Below are 22,019 nucleotides of genomic sequence, written 5' to 3'. Positions count from 1 at the left end.
CCTGCAGGTCTCACTTGCTGCTCAAGTGAATTTCTGGTGAATAAAGTTATTTCCAAAATGAACAGAGGAAAGGGATAACAATAGCAACTGTTCTAATTTTGATAAATTATTTAGTTTTGATAAATTATTAAATTTGATAATTTTCTCATGGTGTAATTGTGCCCCAGGGAACACAGTTTGGGAACTGCTATATCTTTGTTCAATGTTCTGATAATCTCTAGGTATTCCACTTTGTGGGAGAAAACCAGTGCATATAATTTGGCAAGTCTACTGTGTTATTTCCTTTTTGTTTCCTGTTATTTTTATTTTTATACCATTTCAAGCTTAAAGAAAAGTTGCAAGACCAGCATCAGAAACTTGTGTATACCCTTTACCCAGATTCTCCAATCGTTTATATTTTGCCCCATTTGCTTTATTATTTTCTTTTCCTATATATAATACATATAAGTAATATATGCAGATTATTTTTTTCTGAACCATTTGGAGACATTTTTACTAAATATTTCAGTGTATAGTTTATAACAAGAATATTCTCTTACACAACCATGATACATTTATCAAAATCTGGAAATTTTATGATCATGGTCAAATTTGGTCAGTTGTTCCATGAATGTCCTTTATAGTTATTCTTTTCACTCTGATCAAGGCTGTAATTCAGGATTACATATTGCACATACTTGTCCTATCTCTTTGGTCTCCATTAAATCTGGAATAGTTTCTCAGTGTTTCTTTATCTTTCTTTACATGTAGTTTGGAAGAATACAGGCCAGTTATCTTGTAGAATGTTTTTCTTGAATTGATTCAAGTCAGGCAGTTTTGGCAGGAATATGACAGATGTTGATCTTGAGACCTAGTTTGGTTTTACAAACAGCAATCAATTCTTTACTTCTCCTACACCAGCTGGGGTGTCCTACAATCTAGCTCAATTCTGACACTAGCTCCTGGAGTTCGTGCAGACGCCACAGGTTAAGGACTCAGTCCCACAGTGCCGTCCCCACTTCAGATACCAGCCCTAAATAGGATACCCAGGCTAGCCACACTTATGTCTGGCTGACTACAAATTCCGGGGTTCCCTGCTCCGGTTTAATAATGTCCTAAAATGACTCAGAACTCAGGAAAACACTAAAGCACTACTTAAAATTACAGTTTTATTATAGAGGATGCAATTCAGAAACAGCCAAATAGAAGAGGTACATAGGGCAAGGAGCGAGGCAGGCGGGGGACACAAAACTTCCATGCCCTCTCGGCGGGGGCCGGGGAAGGGAGAGGTGCACCACCGTCCCAGCACACAGTTATCTCCACCAACCCAAAAGTTCCCTCAGATCTGATGGCACGGTTGATTAAATCATGGCCACTGGTGATTGGACTCAAGCTTCAGCCCCCTCTCTCCTATCCAGAAGTCAGTGGTGGGCCTGAAAGTTCTAATCCTCTCATCACTTGGCAGCCAGCCCCCATCCTGAAGCTATTTGAGGCCATCCCCCCCGCCCCCCCACACCCCCGTGGGTCTTCTCGTTAGCATGAACTCAGGTATGGTTGTAAGGGGTTTGTTATGAATATAAAAAGAATCTCCTATCACTCAGGAAATTCCAAGGGTTTGAGGAGCTCTATGCTAGACCAATATATTTTTTATTATACCACAGACCTTCTTAGCATACGTTACCAGGTAGCATATGATGTTACTCTACCCCGGTATTGATGATGTTAAATTTGATAACTTGGTTAAAGCGGTATCCACTAGGTTTTTCCACTATAAAGTTATAATTTTCCCATTGTAATTAAGTATCTTAAGAGGAGATATTTTGATATTGTGTAGATATTCTATTCCTCATCAGTACCTTTACCAGTTTTGTCATCCACTGATTTTCCAACTTCATAATACCTTATATATATATTAGTCGACATTCCAATGTAAAGAAGGGCTTTGCCTTCTTTATTCATTCATTATTTATTTATTTCTATCATTATGGACATTTTTATTTTGTTTAATGAGTTATGCTCTGTTACTATCTTTATTTATTCAAATTCTCAGATTATATCAGATTTACCGGCTCCTATGTCTTTTTGATGTGTCCCCATCACTCTTGGCATTTTCTTGCTCTCTAGGGGAGCTGAAAGTTTTAACTGCTTAACAAGATGTTCCAGACTCATCTTTTACTTTCCCTGACCTAGCCCTATGATCATTCTTTTTCCCAAGGAGCCCTGGTTCCTTTCAGTGGAGGGGATGGTATTTAGAAACCAGGATCTAGGCAGTAGGTGTGCTCACTGCTACTAGTTTATCAGCAGACAGAGCTAGAAAAAAATATATACACAGACACACAGACACTTGTATTTTATTTATTCCTATATGTAACTACTCACTATATGATAAGCAATGAATTCTTACCTCCAACTTCAATCTAACACCTCAAGGTATATTTTTTTTTCCTCTTTTCTTAATATATATAATATAATATTATATATATTATATGTGTAATATATATATATGTTCTTTCTCAGATTCATTTCTCTCATAGGTTATTAGAAAATATTGAATATAGTTCCCTGTGCTACACAGCAGGTCCTTGTTGATTATCTGTTTTATATATAGTAATGTGTATATGTTAATCCCAAACTCCTAATTTATTACCCTCCCCTTTCCATAAGTTTGTTTTCTATGTCTGAGGGACTGTTTCTGTCTTGTAAATAAGTTCATTTATGTCTTTTTCTTTTCTTTTTTAGATTCCACACATAAGTGATATCATATAATATTTGTCTTTCTATGTATGGCTTACTTCATGTAGTATGGTAATCTGTAGGTCCATCCATGTTGCTGCAAATGACATTATTTCATTCTTTTTTATGGCTGAGTAATATTCCATAATACACACACACACACACACACACACACACACACACACACACAACAAATCTCTGACAAAAGAGGCAAGAATATACAATGGATAAAAGACAGTCTCTTCAATAAGTGGTGCTGGGAAAACTGAACAGCTACATGTAAAAGAATGAAATTAGAACATTTTCTAAGACCATACACAAAAATAAACTCAAAATGGATTAAAGACCTAAATGTAAGACCAGATACTATAAAACTCCTAGAGGAAAACATAGGCAGTACACTCGTTGACATAAATCATAGCAATATCTTTGTGGATTCGTTTCCTTATTCTTCATATATTTGTGCATGTGCTCAAGCCATGTTCCAAGCTCTTTACTCCCTTCTGTAGAATCTCTTATCTTTCTCTTCAAGCTGAAGATCTCTCATTAACGTTTCTTTAGTCCTGGTCTGGTGGTGACGAATTCTCTGATTTTGTTTATCTGAAAATGGCTTTATTTTGCCTGTAATCTTGAAAGATATTTTCACTGTCTAGACGATTCTTAGTTAATAGTAGTTTTCTTTTAACACTTAAAAAGTTCTCCCACATTTTTCTGGTTTTCACTTTTCTTATGAGAAGTCTGCTCGGCTTCATTTTTCACCTTATATGTTTCATAGTATATATCATTTTCACACTGTGTATATATTTAAGGTTTTCACTAACTTTGGGAAATTTTTGGTCATATGTTTAAATATTTTTTCTGCTCCATTCTCTTCTCTTTGGACTCCAGTTGTATATATGTTAGACTATTTGATGTTGTCCCACAGAACACTGAGGCTCTGTTAACTTTTTACAGGTTTTTTTTTTTTTGTCCTCTCAGTCCTTTGGATTGGATACTTTCTGTCCATCTGTCTTCAGGTTCACTGACCCTTCCATTGTTTCCAATCTGCTGTTAAATCCATCAGTGAACTCTTGGTTTTAGACTGTGTACTTTTCAGTTCTAGAATTTACATTTGGCTTTTTAAAAATACTTTTTCTTTCTGCAGAGATTTCCATCTGTTCATTATTACCATATTTTCTCTTCAGTCCTTAAATACATTTATAATAGCTCCTTCGAGGTCCCTGTTTGTTAATTCCAACATCTGAATAATCTTGGGGTCGTTTTCTATTGACTGCTTTTTTTCTTCACGGTGGGTTTCAATTTCCTGTTTCTTCACATGTGTTGTGATTTTCTTTTATTGTATGCTGGACATTGCAAATGTTTTGTTGCAGGGCATTTGGATTATATCAACTTCCTTTAAAACAGAGCTGACCTTTGTTCTTGTAGACAGTGGAGTTACTGGAAGATCCTTTCGGTCCTGTCAGGTTTGGTGTTATTATTTGTTAGGATGGATCTACTTTAGTTTTAAATTTAGTCTTAGGGAATGCTGCTCCGGTCCTTACCCCCCAAGGAGTGGCCTTTCTGTGTCTCAGCTGAATGCCTGAGGTGCCTAGTGAGGTATCTGCTCTGGTGGGTAGAACCCCAGTGTCGTCAAACATTTTTAGAATTGGTTATCGCCATTCACTTTCAGCCTTCAACAGGTAATCTTTGCTAGGTCTCTTAGAGTCTTGCCAAATACATGTCTGTGAAGTGACTAGCCACTCACTCTTCTGCCAATCCTCCTTTACACCCCTAACCCCACCCAAAGCACAGCATCTCTGATCAGGTACTTTGCCTTGCACATACCAGCCACTTTAGAAGCCCTGAATTCAGTTCTATTTGGAGCTGTTACTCTGCCTGCCCCCAGGATACCACCTGCCTGCCCCCAGGAGGAACCGGATTATTGCAAGGCCATCATGTGTATTCCCTTCTTCACTGTGTGTAGTTTAGTTATCGCATGTATTTGGTCTCATCTTGTATTTTTCAGCAGGAGGGCAAGTCTGGTACTAGTTGTTTTAGTATGGGAGATGGATCTCTAAGCTTTGTGGGTTTTCTTACACTGTCATGTTCTCATAAACAGTGAAAGAAATAATCACAATAATAATGAAATAATAGTGCTCCGTTTTTCTTTCAATGTTTACTTGGACCTAGAGGGGTTAGAAGTTCTCTATGTGTTTATAGCCCCTGCACTGGGTACATTATTAAAGGAAAAATTCTTTGAGATGCCAAAATTCACTTAAAGTGATTTTGAAGTATACATTACTCCTACCTCCTTCAATGAAGAATGAAATCCAGGGCTGCTGTTTATTTTAAACTTCCAGTATGCACAAAAAAATTCTATGGAAGTGCTACTAATTTCAGACTCCTGCTTTGATTAGATAGTTGGGTTTAATCCTCTTTTTTATAAATTGGTCTTGTAATTCAGATATTCATTAACAAAATAATTGCTGAGGATGCATTTCTATTCATATTTTGATTATTAGCTTGTAGAATAATTCACTATATAAATTCATAATTTTTATCTTCTTTTAATTTGTCCGTGTCAGTATCCTGTCTGCTTTCTTTAGATACCTTGCAATATAGTATGCTATTTAAGGACCGTTTTTTGGAAACATTGAGCCAAGGTTTTCTCTGTCTTTCAGTATAACTTTGAGCATGTTTGCAGAAAAACTAAAAATGCAGTCGTGTATATTTATAATATAAAATATTTGCATTGATTTTCTACCATTTTATAGCTCTTCTTTTGAAATTGCCTTCAATGCCATGTTCGGTCCTCCCATGGGGAAAATCGGCCTCATTTCTGACCCGAGTTGATGGAATCGTTTACTTCATTCACAGCTTTGGCTTTGCGTGACTTTAGACTAATTAAAAAAAAAAAAAAAAGAAATGACCTTCAAAGATGAGGATTTTTTCCAGTGTGACTATTCCATATTTTCTGAAGGGAATTCCAAAAGCAGAGTTTTTAGAACAATAATGCTATTATTAGGTTGAGCATGTAAGTTCCCAAGGCTGTTGCTTTGAGGGGAACAATATTCATTCAGATGTTTATGTTCTGGTATGTTTGCTTCCGTACTAATTGTATCTCATGTATTGGTCTGTGTCCATTTCCTTGAGTATATTTTTCCTCCTACCTATAAGGTTTGCTTTAAACTATAGTAAGCTAAAAGTGATCATGTTGGATAACTGTGATATCATTTGTTAATGAATTCCTTCATTTGTTTAACAGATGTTTTTGAGTTCCTGTGCTAATCTTGGGAATACAGTGTGGTGAACCAAAAAAAGCCCCTCATAGAATTTACAGCCTACCTTTGATCTCCTCAATCTGGTTTAATGGAAGATAGCCTGTATCTTTCTTTCTTTAACCCACATTTAGAACTTTTACACCTTTCAGCAGTCCTTTGTGATTATTGGATGTGGGAAGATGTACTTTGTAAAAGGGGAAAGAGATTCAAAAGATTGAGGAATTGTTTGTAGTCTGATGAAGGCCATGCAGTTTTATTATATACAAAAAGAAAGAAAAGATTTTAATTCTTATGAAACACCTGAGATAGAAATACAGAATACTGAGGAAATATATATACAGTCATTACAAGGGAAGTCAAGTCAGTATTGAAAAGGTCATTTTGGAGGTGGTGGGTTTTATAGGAAAAGTTTCAGACCAAAGATGCTTTTCTTTTTCAGAAGAATCAGTGCGATGGGAATAGGCAAATTGTATTACAGAGGAGGAGAGTTGCCACTTTTTCCTGAGTTTAAGTGAGGCTATCTAAATTGGCTAATATTTTGAATTTCCTTTATTTCTTAACATTTGTTTACATCTGTATTTTTTTCATAAATACTAGCTGCTAAAAAACCCTTAAATTTATCTTTGTTAAAGATGATATGTACTTGTATGCTCTGATGCCTTTTACAATAATAAAATTGTCATTCAGAGCAACAAGGTGAGTCGACAATTAGATTTCTCTAATCCTATAAATCAGAAAAATCAAATCAATCTTTGAACAGGTCAGTCACTAAATTGAATTTCTTCTTCCTTACTAGGATCCTCGGTTCAATGCAGAAGTTGACCAAATTACAGGCTACAAGACACAAAGTATTCTTTGTATGCCAATTAAGAATCATAGGGAAGAGGTAAGCCAATTTTCCATTTTATTCTAAAAGGTCATTTAGAAACATTTTTCTTTTTGAAAACAATTTTTCACTTTGCACACTTACGAAATAATGCTGCAGTGACAAGTTAACTATAAAGTGCTTAAATGTTCTGCTTGATGTTTTTGATTTAGACTTTAGTAATAGGGTTGACTCCTGGTACTTTACTTTGACTTAGAAATAAATTTTAGACATGTCATTTCTTTTTATTTAATAAATTTATGTATTTATTTATGGCTGTGTTGGGTCTTAATTGCTGTACATGGGGTTTCTCTAGTTGCGTTGAATGGGGGCTACTCTTTGTTGCGGTGCACGGGCTTCTCAGCAAGGTAGCTTCTCTTGTGGAGCACGGGCTCTAGGCTCGTGGGCTTCAGTAGTTGTGGCACACGGGCTCAGTAGTTGTGGCTCATGGGCTCTAGAGTGCAGGCTCAGTAGTTGTGGCACATGGGCTTAGTTGCTCCACGGCGTGTGGGATTTCCCCGGACCAGGGTTCAAACCCATGTCCCCTGCACTGGCAGGCAGATTCTTAACCACTGCACCACCAGGGAAGTCCCTAGACATGTCATTTCTTTACCCCTCTTTCCTGAGGACCTTACTGAATCCTAAGATGTATAATTGTGGTTGTAATCAATTTATTTCATGTTATATTTTACACATCTGAATAACGCTTATTTCTTAAATGGTTATCCAATTGCAGTGGTAATCAGCTGATTTTTTTGTTTGGATTCAAAATGAGGTTTTGAAAAAATAGAAATTGTATATAACACCAAGCAAAATTTATTGTGAAATTGTAACAAGCAAATGAAAATAGGTTGGTTTATATTTCACCTAACTAGAAGGTTTGGATTCTATAAGCACTGAATTCTCTCTTCATTTTACATTTACTTGAGAAAAAAAATAGTCATCATTTAAACTGAATGCTTCAATTGAGTGTCCTCAGCCCTGTCTACACATTACAGTCAACTGTGAGACTCTAAAATATTACCAATTACATTAGAATTCCTAAGGGCAGGGTCTAGATACGGATACATTTTTAAAGATCCCCCAAGAATTCTAAAGTGTAACCAGGGTTGAAAATCATCTTCCTCAATGAAAACAAGTAGATTGAAAGAGCCCATATTTGTGGTTCTTAACCTTGGCTGCACATTAAAATCACCTGGGGAGCATTTCGAAATTCTAATGCCCAGCTTTCACCTTAAATCAGAATCTCTGGTGTTGGGACCTAGGCATCAGTATTTCTTAAAGCTCCCAGGTGGTTATCATGTGCTGCTAAGGTTGAGAACCACTGCCAGGGATACAAGAAACACTTTGCTGGTTCTACTTGATTTATATTCCGATTCTGACATCTTTCCTCTCCATCCTCCATCCAGTCCTTTACCAGGTCCCATCGATTTTTTTTTTTTTTTCTGTTACTGTTTCTCATTTTGATCTCTTTCTTTTCATTCCTGCTGCCTGTACCATAATTCAGATCTTGAAGTAATGCCTGAACTTTTAAAATATTCTTGTGAGGGGTTTCTGTACTTTAAGTCAATTTCCCTTTAATCCACCCTGCATATGCCCTTGGGAATTTTCCTAAAACACGGTTTTCTAAATCGGTCCTTCTAAAACAATAATGTGCATATGAATCTTAAAATGCAGATTCTGAATTCAGTAGGTCTAGGTGAGACCTGAGTGAGATTCTTTTCTAACAAGCAACAAGTTGATGCTGATGCACTGGGTCTACAGATATTTTAATGAACAGGATCCTAAATCAGTCACTTATCAGTAGTCTAAGATAAGTTCTCAGTGCCTTAGAGTTGCTGCATGGTTTTTTAAGAGGGTAGTTACAGCCACAATTACTAAAAATTCCTGCAGCTACAACATGCATATGAGATTCAATAATTAATTAGCTAATTAATTGTGAATGAATAAATAAAATTGAAAAGGCCATGCATGGACCAGTGGTGTTCTTAAGCAGACTGCTAGATAAAGCAAATAAAAAGCATGTCTTATGCAATATTGGGGACATAGTTATACTAAAAAATTATTTGTTGTTCATCTAAAATTAAATTTGACTGGACATCCTATATTTTATCTGGCTGCCCTAGTTATAAACCAAGGATTATGATTGTGTGCACTTAAAAAGATGATGTTCAGCTTTTAATTTGTAAGTATGTTTTAAAACCTTGGCCTGAAAAACAACTTTGTACTGGGTGAGAGATTCAGCTTGAATCATGCTCTGGTTAAATATCTCTTTTTAAATAGCATGAGCAATGGGGATTGGGGGAACCCATGAGAATGTGCAGCACAGTCAACAGGGTGAAGCAGGTGAGACTGCCCTTCTGTAAGAGAGCAACCTCTGGATACACGCGTTTCTGTCTTTATGACTACCAGTGAGGATGATTTAAACTAAAACAACAATAACAAAAATCCCCACTGTATTGAGGTATGAATGACGTACCATAAAATTCACCCATTTTAAGTGTATAATTTGATGAGTTTTTGACAAATGCATGTACAGTTATATAACCACCACTATAATCAAGATACAGAACATTTCTGTCCCCTCAGATATTTCCCATGTAGTTGACCTCCTCCTCCCTCAACCCCCAGCCCCTGAGAATCCCTGATCTGTTTTCTGTCACTGTCGTTTTGCCTTTTCTAGAGTGTCATATAAATCGTATAAGTGGAGTCATACAGTATGTAGTCTTGTGTGTCTGGCTTCTTTCACTTAGCATAATGCTTGTGAGATTCATCCATGCTATTGCGTGTCAGCAGTGTGTTCCTTTTTATTGCTGAGTGATGATTCCTTGGTATGGATCTGCCGCAATTTGATGATCCATTCATCTGTCGATATACATTTGAGTTGTTTCCGGTTTTTGTCTGTTAGAAGAAAAGCCACTGTTTGCATACAGGTCTTTTTGTGGACATGTTTTCATTTCTCTTTGGTAAATATATAGGAGGGGAATTTCCAGGTCAAATGGTGGGTGTATGTTTAATTTTATAAGAGACTTCCAAACTCCTTTCCAAAGTGGCTGTACCATATTGCTTTTTTACCAGCAATGTATGAGAGTTGCAATTGCTTCACATCCGAGGCAACGCATGGTATGGTCAGTTTTTTAAAAATCTTAGCCATTAAATTTGATGGCATGAATGAATAACCCCACTCTCAGTCAGGGGTTGTCTGCTCACTAACAGACCTGAGTAAAGTGGGTTCAGCTGCAGGTCCCCAGATTGTGATTGTCCAGAGCTCTCCTTAAGATTTCTTCTGGGTTCCTCAGCGTCCTCAGTGCGATCTTCCTCTGTGCTCCTTCATCCTCTCCCGCTGTCTGTTTCCCCCTATGATAACTTGACATGAAGGCTGAGCTCTTCACTGGTTTCCACAAAAGTTTTTTCACATGAAGCATTTCATGAGATAAACAACCTTCCGTAACTTCACTGGAGTCTTAGTAACTTTACTGATGGGAAGGTTTCCAAACAGCTTTTTAAACATCTTGCTGACCCTCCCTATTCTCTGTCCTCTCCCCCTTGTTCCCTCTCCTCCCACGCTCACCCTGCCTGGTTTGAAATTATTTCCTGTGAGAATTATTTCTTCAGAAAAAAAGGAATGAAGAGAAACAGTCAGAAAAACAGGCATACTCTCAGCATGGCTGTTGAAGTATAAAAAGTACTTTGGCTGACCGAGAACCAAGGCCCCTAAGAAGATGCCATATACGACTTCCAGAATTATCCTTAAATTATAGCTATATAAACAAACTCAGGGCAATGTTTGCTGTTGTGTACACGTAATAGAAAGTACTCTTTCTCCCACGAAGCTTTTGAAATCAAAATGGAGAGTCACAGTAAGGCTTTGGGGAGTAATTGTTAAGATTGCTTGCTCTGGGCTTGAATCCCTCACCACTTACATGATGAGTAACCAGGATGGAGCTGGTTAATCCCTTTGATCCTCAGTTTCCTCATCTGCAAAATGAGGGTTATAAAAGGACCTGCCTCACAGGGTTGTTGTAAAGGTTAAATGTGTCCGTGCATGCAAAGGGCTTCCCATACTTTCTGGCACACTGGGAGTGATCAATAAATGTCAGCTGTTATTTTTTAAAGGAGACATAGAACTAACTGAACTCTTATGAGAAACAAGGAATGATAAAGTTGTATGCAGAGGTCATCAGCCACGTAATAACCAAACAGCTGGGATCAAATGACAAGCAGCTCGATCCCTGACTTAACTGGTCTGTTACGCTGTAACAAACTTTAAGCGTAAAAGAAAAATACTTTTCATTGTTTTTCCTCATAAATGAGGCAAAGTAAATTTGGTTTCTCCTTTTTGTATTAGTCCAATTGTATTGAGTAAGCCAACACTGATTCCAACTAATTACCAAGAAACCTAAGAAGAAATGTCATTACTGACTGTTTATAAAACAGTCCTGGTACCTTTTAGTGACCCCAGTTACTTAAGGTACCAACTCTGGAGAGCTGCCTGAAGGGAGCAGTTGAATATTGAACACTAAAGTCTGAACTACAACATAGTCCAGAAAATTCAGGAAGATTTTTAAGATTCAGTAAAATGTGTAATCACTTCATCCGCCTCTAGTGAAGTATCTCAACTAATTAAAAATTTTCAGGAGTTCTTTTCATTAGTGTTATAATCATAAGTGTAATAGTGCAATGCTTTTTTAGAAGTCAGGATCATAGATATTCCTAAAACTTCTGTGACAGTTTTTTTTTAAATCACAGAGGATAAGTTTTTGCAATTTTCCCCTCTCCGTACTCCCTTCTAAGACAATGGCGCTAACTGGCAAAGTGTGTGTGTGTGTGTGTGTGTGTGTGTGTGTGTGTGTGTGTGTGTGTGTGTGTGTGAGAGTGGGGACTGAAGAAGCTAGAGGAAGCTGAAATAATTTATTTTGGAAAGGTCAGAGAGCTACTGGCTAGAGAAGATGAATGAAGACAAAAAGTAAAGGGGTCTGGGGAGAGAAGAGAGCCAGCCCAGGCTCTATAACAGAATGGCTTGAGGGACGACAGAGTAGGACTTCGGAAATAACTGCCTATCCGGTGGAAACTATTCTAAGGACTTGACATATATTAATTCATTTAATCTTCATAACAACCATAGGAGGTAGTCATTATTTTATCCCCACTTAACAGATGATGAAACTGAGACACGGGACATTTAGGGAACTTGGCCAAAGTCACGTAACTAAAAACTGGCAAAGCTGAGATTTAAACCTGGGCAAGAGGGTTTCTTAAAATTCTGCCGTGGATGATGTCTACACTCTCCTTTCTTCCCCCTCATGTTTTCTTGAGCCACTGCAGTAAACATTTAGGTTACTATTGATTTGGGGGTGGGAGGTGCACTGATGAGAGATGTGGCTACGTGTAGAAGCAGGGCTTGAAGGTGAGCTGGCTATATTCTGATGGCTCTTCGAAGTTCAGTGTTGCAACCACCCTGCAGAAGGACTCTTTAAAATGAGAGAGAGTGGTGGCGGGGAGAAAGAAGGGCAGGGAGCAGGGGCGGGGGAGAGAAAGAGGGGTCAGAGTCACATCCTCTATAATGTCTTAAGAGGAGTCCATCCAGTAAACAAGAAGAAATCTTTACCAGGGATAAAAGAGTTACAGGAGCATGTTTGATGTTAATCTGGGCCAGTGTGCTCTGTGATATGCACAGGAAGCATCATGAAAAAAATGTGCAGCAAGTGTGTGAATTTTTAGAGCTGCTGTTAAATTTCTTTCAGGCTTAACACTGGATTTTTCAGACCTGGGCACTTGGATCAATTTTTTTTGTTTTTGTCACATGCATTAGTTATTTCTATAACCAGATGGTTCTTTTATGTTTAGTAAAGAAGTGCAGGGAAACTCAACTCTTTCTCTCTAATCTCAGATGACCTATTTCTGAAATACTGCCCTCTCTTGAAGTATTGCTTGTTATGACATGGTGGAGATGAGTGCTTTTTTTTTTTTTTAATTTATAGGGGCTGCACCAATGAGGTAGAAGCCAGGACATTGTGAAATAGTGCAAATTCTGTGAAAATTTCGTATTGATCTGAGGTAGAGATTATATCCAATAATGTCAGGCTAGGCTGATACCTGTTTTCTCTTGATTGAATGTCACCTCCAGTTATTAAGTAAAAATCTAATTTGAAATCAGAGCTCTTATCCTCCTCTGTTTTTATCATTTTGATTTTATTTTATCATATTTGATGATATAATTCTTTGATGCAAATATAGCAGTTGTAATAAAAGAATTATGATAAGTTTCTTTTACAGTGTAATAAAGGGGCATTTTTATCTAACTATCCAATTGTTTATATCTTCTTTTAAAAGAACAGTGAAAAACTTCAAAAAATATCAGCGAATTTTATGAGATTTTTATGAAATAAATATAATGCTTTGATGAATCAGAGAGATTTAATGCCTGCCAAAAATCACAAAGTAAAGCATTAATGGAACCAAATGTGTAATTCCAACTTATATAAAAGTAAATGTTTTCTAGAATTTAAGCTACATAACATTTTTTAAATTTTTATTTATTTTTTATTTTTTTTTAAGCTACATAATTTTATCTGCTCATCCCCCGCCTAAGTTAAAAATATTCTCATCCCCCCCCACACACAAATTATCTTGTTTTGAAAGTAATTGTTGAATCACTGCAATATGTAGAGTCCTGGTCTAGGCAGTGAGGATATTAAAAAAATGAAGCAAGGAAGATACTTAGAAACTTTTTTTTCAGTTTCAATAAGAGGGAGATCTTATATACCAAAAAGCAAATATCAATACAAGGTAACAAAACAAATGTTAAATGAGTTAAATATTCAGCACCCAAGTTCAAAGGAAAGTCTGTGGATTTCAAGAACTGGAGGAATCACAGGAAGAACAAAAGCTGTGGTTTCATACAGCAGATCCCTGCTGTGTTTATCCCACAGGCTTAAGAGAGGAAGCTTGAACATGCTTTCTGTGAGAGGGCGGAGACAGGGTAGATGCTTGCCTATGATATTCTGCTCACACTACTGACTAGGGCTTTTCTTAAACTTGTCATGTAAGTTTGGAACAGATGAAGAACATTACAGCTTTATACATAATCCTACAATTGCAAGTCAGACTGGATGAAAATATAGCTATAAGAATAAGCAGAGTTTAATTGCAGACTGTCAGCTGATCTAGATCTATTTTAGTCTTAAAGAATTGGCTAGTTACGTGTTTTTTGAAAACTTATAAATTGTCCATTGCTTTTATTCCCCTGTGATATTTTCTCGTAGCTTTGTTTTAGCAACAAAACTAAAATACTCCGAAAAGTTTCCGTCGGTTCTGGACTTGATATGGTGATGGTGAAGATCTTTTCTTTTTCTTTTTCCACATTACCCTTTAAATAATAAACAAGTGTCTTTTACAAAGAAGACGGTAACCGCTTTCCTAAGGGAAAAAACATTTCTCAAGAGCATCAGATGAAAAACATAATGCTAGTAGGTTCAATCCCTGAGGTTACATTACTGATCCAGGAGAAGAAGAAAGAGTGAATAAAAGCTTGAGGCTGAAGATTAAGTTAATGGTAGGCTATATGTACCCAAATCTCATTTTGAATGCTCAGAAAATTTGGTTCAGACTGAATGCTCTGATTTATTCAATATGGGGTTTATCTTCATTGGCAGTTTTAGAATAACCATTCCAGCACTTGTTGGAATGCATTGCATTTTTAATTTGATAGAGCATTTGTAAGTTTAATTTTGAGAATTTTTATATAGATCCTGAATTATGACAAGTAGAGGTCTGGAACCAGTTGCAGATAAGCATAAACGATTTCTTTGTATAATATCTGACCCAGAACCACATAATTAGACCTGGGGATGGATTTTGATTATTAAATAATTTTCATGCATTCTTAAAGAGTTAAGGTGGTTGTCAGTGAAATTGCTGTGCTCGCTCTCTCTCTCTCTCTCTCTCTCTCTCTCTCTCTCTATATATATATATATATATATATATATGCAAACATCTATATTCATCTAAGAGCCAAGATTATATAGGTAAAGTGCTTTATAAACTATGTACTCTGTATTCCTTCTTATTAAATCCTCATCTAAAAGTTCCTACTTGTTTCTCGTCTACCATAGAGTGGAAATTAATATTCTGGGCAGAATTTAAATAAAATATAAATGTTATCTTATAAAATTTTTGAATCATAATTTTCTTTTTTTTTTGGTGTCACTTGGTAGCAGTGATAAAGTGAAAATGACCTGGATTTAGAATTCCAGATCCATTTGATTATTACAGATTATTTGATGATCGTAAGTATATTAGTGATCTCTTGCAGCATAACAAATTACCCTAAGCTTAGTGATTCTGAACGACAGCCTTCATTATCTCAGTTTCCATGGTTCAGAAATGCCAGAGCGGCCCAGCTGGCTGGGTGCTTCTGGCCCAGGTTCCCTGCCTGTGGCCGCACTCAGGAGGCAGCAGGGGCCGCCTGACTCACGCTCGAGCGTGCACTTCTCAGAGGGCTCACTCGCGTGGCTTTTGGCAGGAGGCCTCAGTTCCCGGCCAAGCGGGTCTCTCCACAAGTCACTCCATGTACTTAGCACGTGGCAGAGTGAGCAAGGAGGAAGCGGCACTGCCTTGTATGATCAAGTCCCCAGACCTGTTCACCTTCGCCTCACGATAACCATTCATCAGAAGCCAGGCATTAGGTCCAGTCCGAACCCGGGGAGGGCAGTTAGGCTCCACCTCTTGAAGAGAAGAGTATCAAAGAATGTGTGGAGATGTTGTGAAACCACCAAAAGTACTATGTGCACTTTGAGGCTTTAGTCTCTTTCCTTAAAAAACTGTTCAGGTGATAAATGAGGAACTCTGCTTGTTAATTAAAATAATATCTTAAACAAGGGCCTACTGTATAGCGCAGGAAACTATATTCAGTATCTTCTAATAACCTATAATGGAAAGAATCTGAAAAAGAATTGTGTGTGTGTGTGTGTATAAACTGAGTCACTTTGCTGTACACCTGAAACATTATAAATCAGCCATACTTCAATAAAAAAAAAATCTTAAAAATTAGTACTTCTCAACCTTTCATATACTAAAAATAATATGAACTACCAGAGGTAACACAGACTAGGTTTAAATAAGGTGGCAAGTTGGGGTATGTGCTCTGCCAGATTGGCTTGAATCAAAGGGAAAAGAGGAAGTAGAATTGAAAGAGGAGGGCTGAGGAGAAGAGGAAGATGCTTGCTGTTTGAGCTGCGGCAAACCATCGAGGTATTAAAAGTCTTCTAAAATGTTATGTCGCGAATGCAGGTCTTCATGAGATCACTGTTTGTGTGTAGCTTAGGTACTTTGCTGCTTCTTTTTTTTTTTTTGCGGTATGCAGGCCTCTCACTGTTGTGGCCTCTCCCTTTGCAGAGCGCAGGCTCAGCGGCCATGGCTCACGGGCCCAGCCGCTCCGCGGTATGTGGGATCTTCCCAGACCGGGTCACGAACCTGCGTCCTCTGCATCGGCAGGCGGACTCTCAAGCACTGCGCCACCAGGGAAGCCCGGTACTCTGCTTCTTAATGCCCGTGGAAAATGCTCACTGGTGCATCCTTATTATTTCTCTGCACCATTGTTTTCTGCCTCCCTCATGGATCAGGATTGGAGGGAACGTGTCTAGTAAATACCTTAGCACTGGAGGCGAGGCTGTGCAGCCAAGCTGAGGCAAGATCATGAAGCGTCCTCAAGCTGCCGTGCGAAGGAGGTGCTGGTTTTTTTTTTTTTAAGCCAAGAAACATTTGCTGTAATTTAAAGATCTGTGTGGCCATAGCATTAAGGGTGAAGAGTTTTCTTTGTTTAATCTCTAACCCGAGCCACATAATTTCATACTTGATAGGTTTTGATTTCCATATTTGTTCATACACAGAGAAAGCCCTGGGTCTGGAAGCAGGGAAGTTGGTAAGGAGACTTTTGCATAATCCAGACTAGGAGTGGGTTTGTTACCCTTCTGTTTAGGTGGTTGAGGGATTGATTTGATGGAGGGTTAAGTAGAAGGAAGAATCTAGAATATTTTCTAGTGGGGAGAATTGTGATATTCCCTAAAATAAAACATGCAATGGAGAGAATTGGTTTGTGGGGATCAAAACCATTAGCTCTTTTGCGGGGGGTGTTGTTTTACTGTCTGTTCCTTTCTCCTCTCTCCTCAAGTCTCGGTGTTGCGTCCCCATCTCCACTTTCATCCGGTGGTCTTGCTCTTCCAGTGAAAAATAAAGCAGTTACAGGAATAATTCCACAAGAGAACTTCCCCATTCTCTTTCCCCCTGCTCTTGCGTCTGAGTTTACATCCTCTGGTTTCCCTTTTACATTAACCATCTGTGAAATAGCCAAAGTCAGTCTCGCACTTGTGCACCAGATCTCATCCCATCTCATGTGCTCCAAGACACGGCTCAGCAGCTCTCCCCTCTGTGACCAGAGTCACCAAAATTCCCCTCTCTACCAAACTGGTTTATCAGCATACAGACACGCTGTTATTTCTCCCATCTTAAAAACAAAAGCAAACGCTCATTGGACTGCATATCTCCTTTCAGAGATCACCATTTCTCTGATCACCATCAGAGCTAAACTCTTTGAAAGAGTTGTCCACATTTGCCATTTCCATTTCCTTGCACCCAAGCCTTCACCCTCACCGCTCTGTGGAAACCACTTTTGGCAGGGTCGCGTGGCGTCCATAGGGCAGGAGCTTACGATCATTTCTCAGTACTCACTTTACCCGGCAGGGCGGCAGCATGTGGCCTTGTTGATCACTCATTCCTCCAGGACAGATTGTCTTCACTTGCTCTCCAGGACCTCAGACTCCCCAGTTTTTTCCTTCCATCTCTCTGACTGCCTCTCTGTCTCCTTAGCTGGGGCCCGCTCATCACAACACTGCTAAATGGCTCAGCCCTGGACCTTCACTCACTGCTTATGTGATCTTATTTACTCTCATAGTTTTAAATACCATTTGTGTGCCAACCGAACTTACATTGCAACTGTATTGTTTCTTCAATTTAAACTCATATATTCAACTGCTTACTTGACTACCTATATGTGTCTAGCGGGCATCGTGAACTTAATATGTCTAAAACATCACTGCTAATCTTCCTTCCCACTAAACCTGCTCTATACTCATCCCCACCACACTTAACTTCTCTGTCATCCCAGCTATTCAGGCTAAATTCCTTCTTTCTTTCTCCCACAGTAGATATCCAGCTGATCAGGAAACACTCTTGACTTTCCCTTCAATCACTGCTCTCCACCTGTACTTCTACCACACTGGAGCTTCAGTGTGGAGCCATCAGTATGGAGCACCTGAATTATTATAGTAGCCTCCCTAACTAGTGTCCCTGCTTCAAGCCTTTAACGCCCTTCAGTCTATTCTCAACACAAATTTTAGAAAACATGCTAGATCTCATCCCTCCCCTGCTCAGAACCCTGCAGTGGATTTCCACTTCACTCTCTAAGAAAGGTCCCCCGTGACCTGGCTCCCGAAGCCCCTCTGATATCACCTATTGTCTCCCCCTGCTAATCCTCTCTAGCACACTGTTGTTGTTTTCTCTGCACCCCAGGGCCTTTGCACTTGCTGTTTCCTTGTCTGAAGTTCCATTGCCTAGTTCTCCACATGGCTCAGTCTGTCACCTCCTTCAGGTTTTTACTCAAATGACATCTCAGGAAGACTTTCTTTGGCCATCCTTATTGACTGTCTACGATGATGTCTATCCCTGCTGTTTTCTTCATGACACTTAAGCACTTAATCACCATTCGACATACTACATATTAACTTACGGGTTCATTTCTGTTTCCCCTCCCTAGACTGTAGGCTCCGTGAGAGCAAGGTGAAACAAGAATGCTTCACAGAGGAGGTGACATTTAAACTGCATCTGTGGTATGCAATAATAGCTGACCTGAGAACTTCTTTTTCAAAAATGTTTCTCTGCCGTCTTGAAGCATGGAAACCAAAGTAGATTGACAAATTAAGGGATTTCAGGTAGAAATTTAATCAAGGCTATGTGGTAAATAGTAGTAGGACTAGCATCTTCCTGCCGACCCTTAGAGATCAGTAATAACTATTCTGTATTGATGTTATCCTCCCCATTTTAGATGAAGAAATATGGACTGCATCAAGTTAAGGAAACTTCCTGATATTCCATCTCTATTAAGTAGCAGAGCTGGAATTGATACCCATGTCATCTTATTTTAAGGCTGCATTTTTCTCACTGTGAAATAATTACCTTCTTTCATCTTTATTCATGATTGTACCTGAAAAGCTACCAGCCAACTCTTTACTGTTTTAGTTTTTGAAAATGCAAATTATGGACTGGAATAATAGAATGATAAAATCTAGAGTTGCCAACAATGATTCCAAATTAATTGCTTTGTATATTATCTGGCATAGCTGTGTGGAGGAGGGCATGTCTTTTTGTGCTGGTAACACCCACAAGCTAGGAGTTTTGCCAGTGAGACTGGTGTCTGTCTGCATCTGAGCTTTCGTATGTGATTATCTTTTCAGGCTCATCTTCCATTTGGAGGAAAAAGCACTTAGAGGTAAAATATTATAAGTTATATTCTCTATATGAAGGATTTGTTGAGTGTAAAAAAATTATAAACACACATACATTTTTCCCCTGGATCTCTTAAGATAATGTTAGGAATATCTAGCTTCCATGATGTGAATATCTAACTGGCTGTGATGCAGTTAGATGGTCCAGTAGAGGCAAGAACACTGATCTGAACATTTAGTTCAACTCCCACTGAGATGGCGTTCCTTTGATACCAACTTTAATTTGCAAGTGAGATTCAGCCTATTCAGTGTTTTGATGCATGAAGCTTGCTTTTTGCCACTTTTGCTGTGTTATTTCTCCTCTGTTTGTATTAGGCCCACATTTATGAGCACACCCCTTTACCCTGTAATTATCAGGAAGCCCTACTAGCGCAGCACCTGGCCAGGGTGGAGAGGCATGGACCTGTTGTAAGTGCAGGCAGTACTGGAACAAACTCAGTCCTGGGTTAACAGAGTCCAAATCCAACAACACTGTCCAGGGTGTGCTTTGCAGGCCAGCATCTGGCGGAACGCAGGACACCACCCTGAAAATAAATCATAGTTATTAAATAGATCCAAGGCTCTGAAGTCATTTTTGGCAATGTCATGTGTAGTGGTGGGCATAACAGTGATAGAATTATTCTGATACAAAGTGCAGTTTGTACAATATATATTGAGGACACATTTTTTTTAATTGTTATTTTGGACTTATTCCCGAATAGGCAGAGAGATAGAGTTTGAAAGAAAGAGTTCTGACTCTAGCAAAACGTCTTGAGTGCTGGTTTAAGATCAGTGATTCCTTGAGCAACTTTCTTCACCAATCTGTGCTTAAGGTGACTTGTCTGTGAAGCTCCAACATGAGTTACAGACACACAGTGGGGGGTTTGACAGTGGTCATAGTGAGACAAGAAACGTGACAGTGTCCACCACAGAGCTCGTCACCTAGTGGAGGTTCAGAAAATGGCTGTTCCCTCCCTTTGGAGTGTTGCAAGGCCAGACAAACGGAGGAATGGAAAGTTAAATAAAAATGGTAAACACTGAGCGTACCCTGCCATGGGAAAGACAGCAGGCTCCTTTCTGCTGTGTACCCTTTGTGTCTCTGCAGTTTTTAAAGGGCATAGAAGGAGACTCTGCTCGCAATGGTTATGTGCTGCTCTGTCTCAGGCCTGAATCTCTGTATCCCAATGGACAGAAAGATCTGATTAGAAGGCAGCAGGCCCCTGTGGTTCTAAGACCTTTTCACCTCATTGCTTAAAAGCTGGTGTGGCAGAGAGTTTGGTATTTGGCAAGGAAGAGGAAATTGTGTGTGTGTGTGTGTGTGTGCGCGCGCGCGCGTGCACAGGGATAAGAATAAACGCTAAGATTGAGAATTATTCCCAGCTTCCCCTTGTCTGGAAGGAATGCAGTCTCAGGTTGGCACCTCTCCCACTCGACATTCCCAGGGCAGGACAGCTACTGACCCCCAGCGGTGGATTTGTCCTGGCGCCATCTGGGGAGCATCCGTCCTGTCTGATAGCACAGAGCAGATGGTCAGGACCTCAGCACGCTCCAGGACAGCTGAGAGCTCAGCACGTGGACCACCACTTTCAAATGTCATCAGCAATTACAAATTTACTTTTAAGACTTTCAAATACTTTTTGAAAAACAAGGTAAAGTTTACATACAGTGAAATATGTAGATCTTCATGTACAGTTTGATGAGTTTGACAAATGTTTATTCATCTGTGTAACACCCCAGTCAAGACAGAGAACACTTTCATCACCTCTGTCAATGCCCACAACCCATGGGCAACACAGTTCTGATTTTTATCATCATAGACTAATTCTGCTTTTTCTTGAATAATCTGCTTATTTTTGAAACTGCATTATTACCTGTTTTCCCCTGAAACATAGGATTCTTTATGTTACGTAAGTAGTTCTTGGCTATAAAAATGTGTCTTTAAGGTTTATAATCGAAGTCAAAGAAAGCAGAACTTTTAGCAGCCACTTTGGATTTGTCTTTGTTTCCTTCTTTCTTTTTTTTTTTAAATTTATTTTATTTATTTATTTTTGGCTGAGTTGGGTCTTCATCGCTGCACATGGGCTTTCTCTAGTTGCAGTGAGCGGGGGCTACTCTTCGTTGCGGTGTGCGGGGTCTAGGCGCGCGGACTTCAGTAGTTGTGGCACGCGGGCTCAGTAATTGTGGCTTGCGGGCTCTAGAGCGCAGGCTCAGTAGTTGTGGCACACAGGCTTAGTTGCTCCGCTACATGTGGGATCTTCCTGGACCAGGGCTCGAACCTGTGTCCCCTGCATTGGCAGGCGGCCGGGAAGCGCTGTCTTTGTTTCTTAAAGTTATAGTTTTGAAATTGTTCCATTCCCTTTGATGAAAGCATGCCTTAAAAAGATAAGCGTATGGGGCTTCCCTGGTGGCGGAGTGGTTGAGAGTCTGCCTGCCGATGCAGGGGACACGGGTTCGTGCCCCGGTCCAGGAAGATCCCACATGCTGCAGAGCCGCTGGGCCCGTGAGCCATGGCCGCTGAGCCTGCACGTCCGGAGCCTGTGCTCCGCAACAGGAGAGGCCACAACAGTGAGAGGCCCGCGTACCGCCAAAAAAAAAAAAGATAAGTGTGTGTATGGGGTCTGAAGACAGTCTTGGATGTACTGG

The 22,019-nt window shown here is 39.2% G+C and overlaps 1 protein-coding gene across 2 annotated transcripts in view; it reads left to right on the top strand.

Moving 5' to 3' along the window:
- PDE5A (phosphodiesterase 5A) overlaps positions 1–22,019 on the top strand; it is a 135,915-nt gene that overhangs the window by 23,713 nt on the left and 90,183 nt on the right. For both annotated transcript variants that reach the window (XM_060012937.2, XM_060012938.2), the window contains exon 3: positions 6,769–6,858. In XM_060012937.2, the coding sequence (XP_059868920.1) occupies positions 6,769–6,858 (90 nt within the window). The remainder of the gene's footprint in view (positions 1–6,768; positions 6,859–22,019) is intronic.

This window comes from Delphinus delphis, chromosome 5, assembly GCF_949987515.2.
Source record: "Delphinus delphis chromosome 5, mDelDel1.2, whole genome shotgun sequence".
NCBI lineage: Eukaryota > Metazoa > Chordata > Mammalia > Artiodactyla > Delphinidae > Delphinus > Delphinus delphis.
This window is presented reverse-complemented; position numbering and strand designations above follow the sequence as displayed.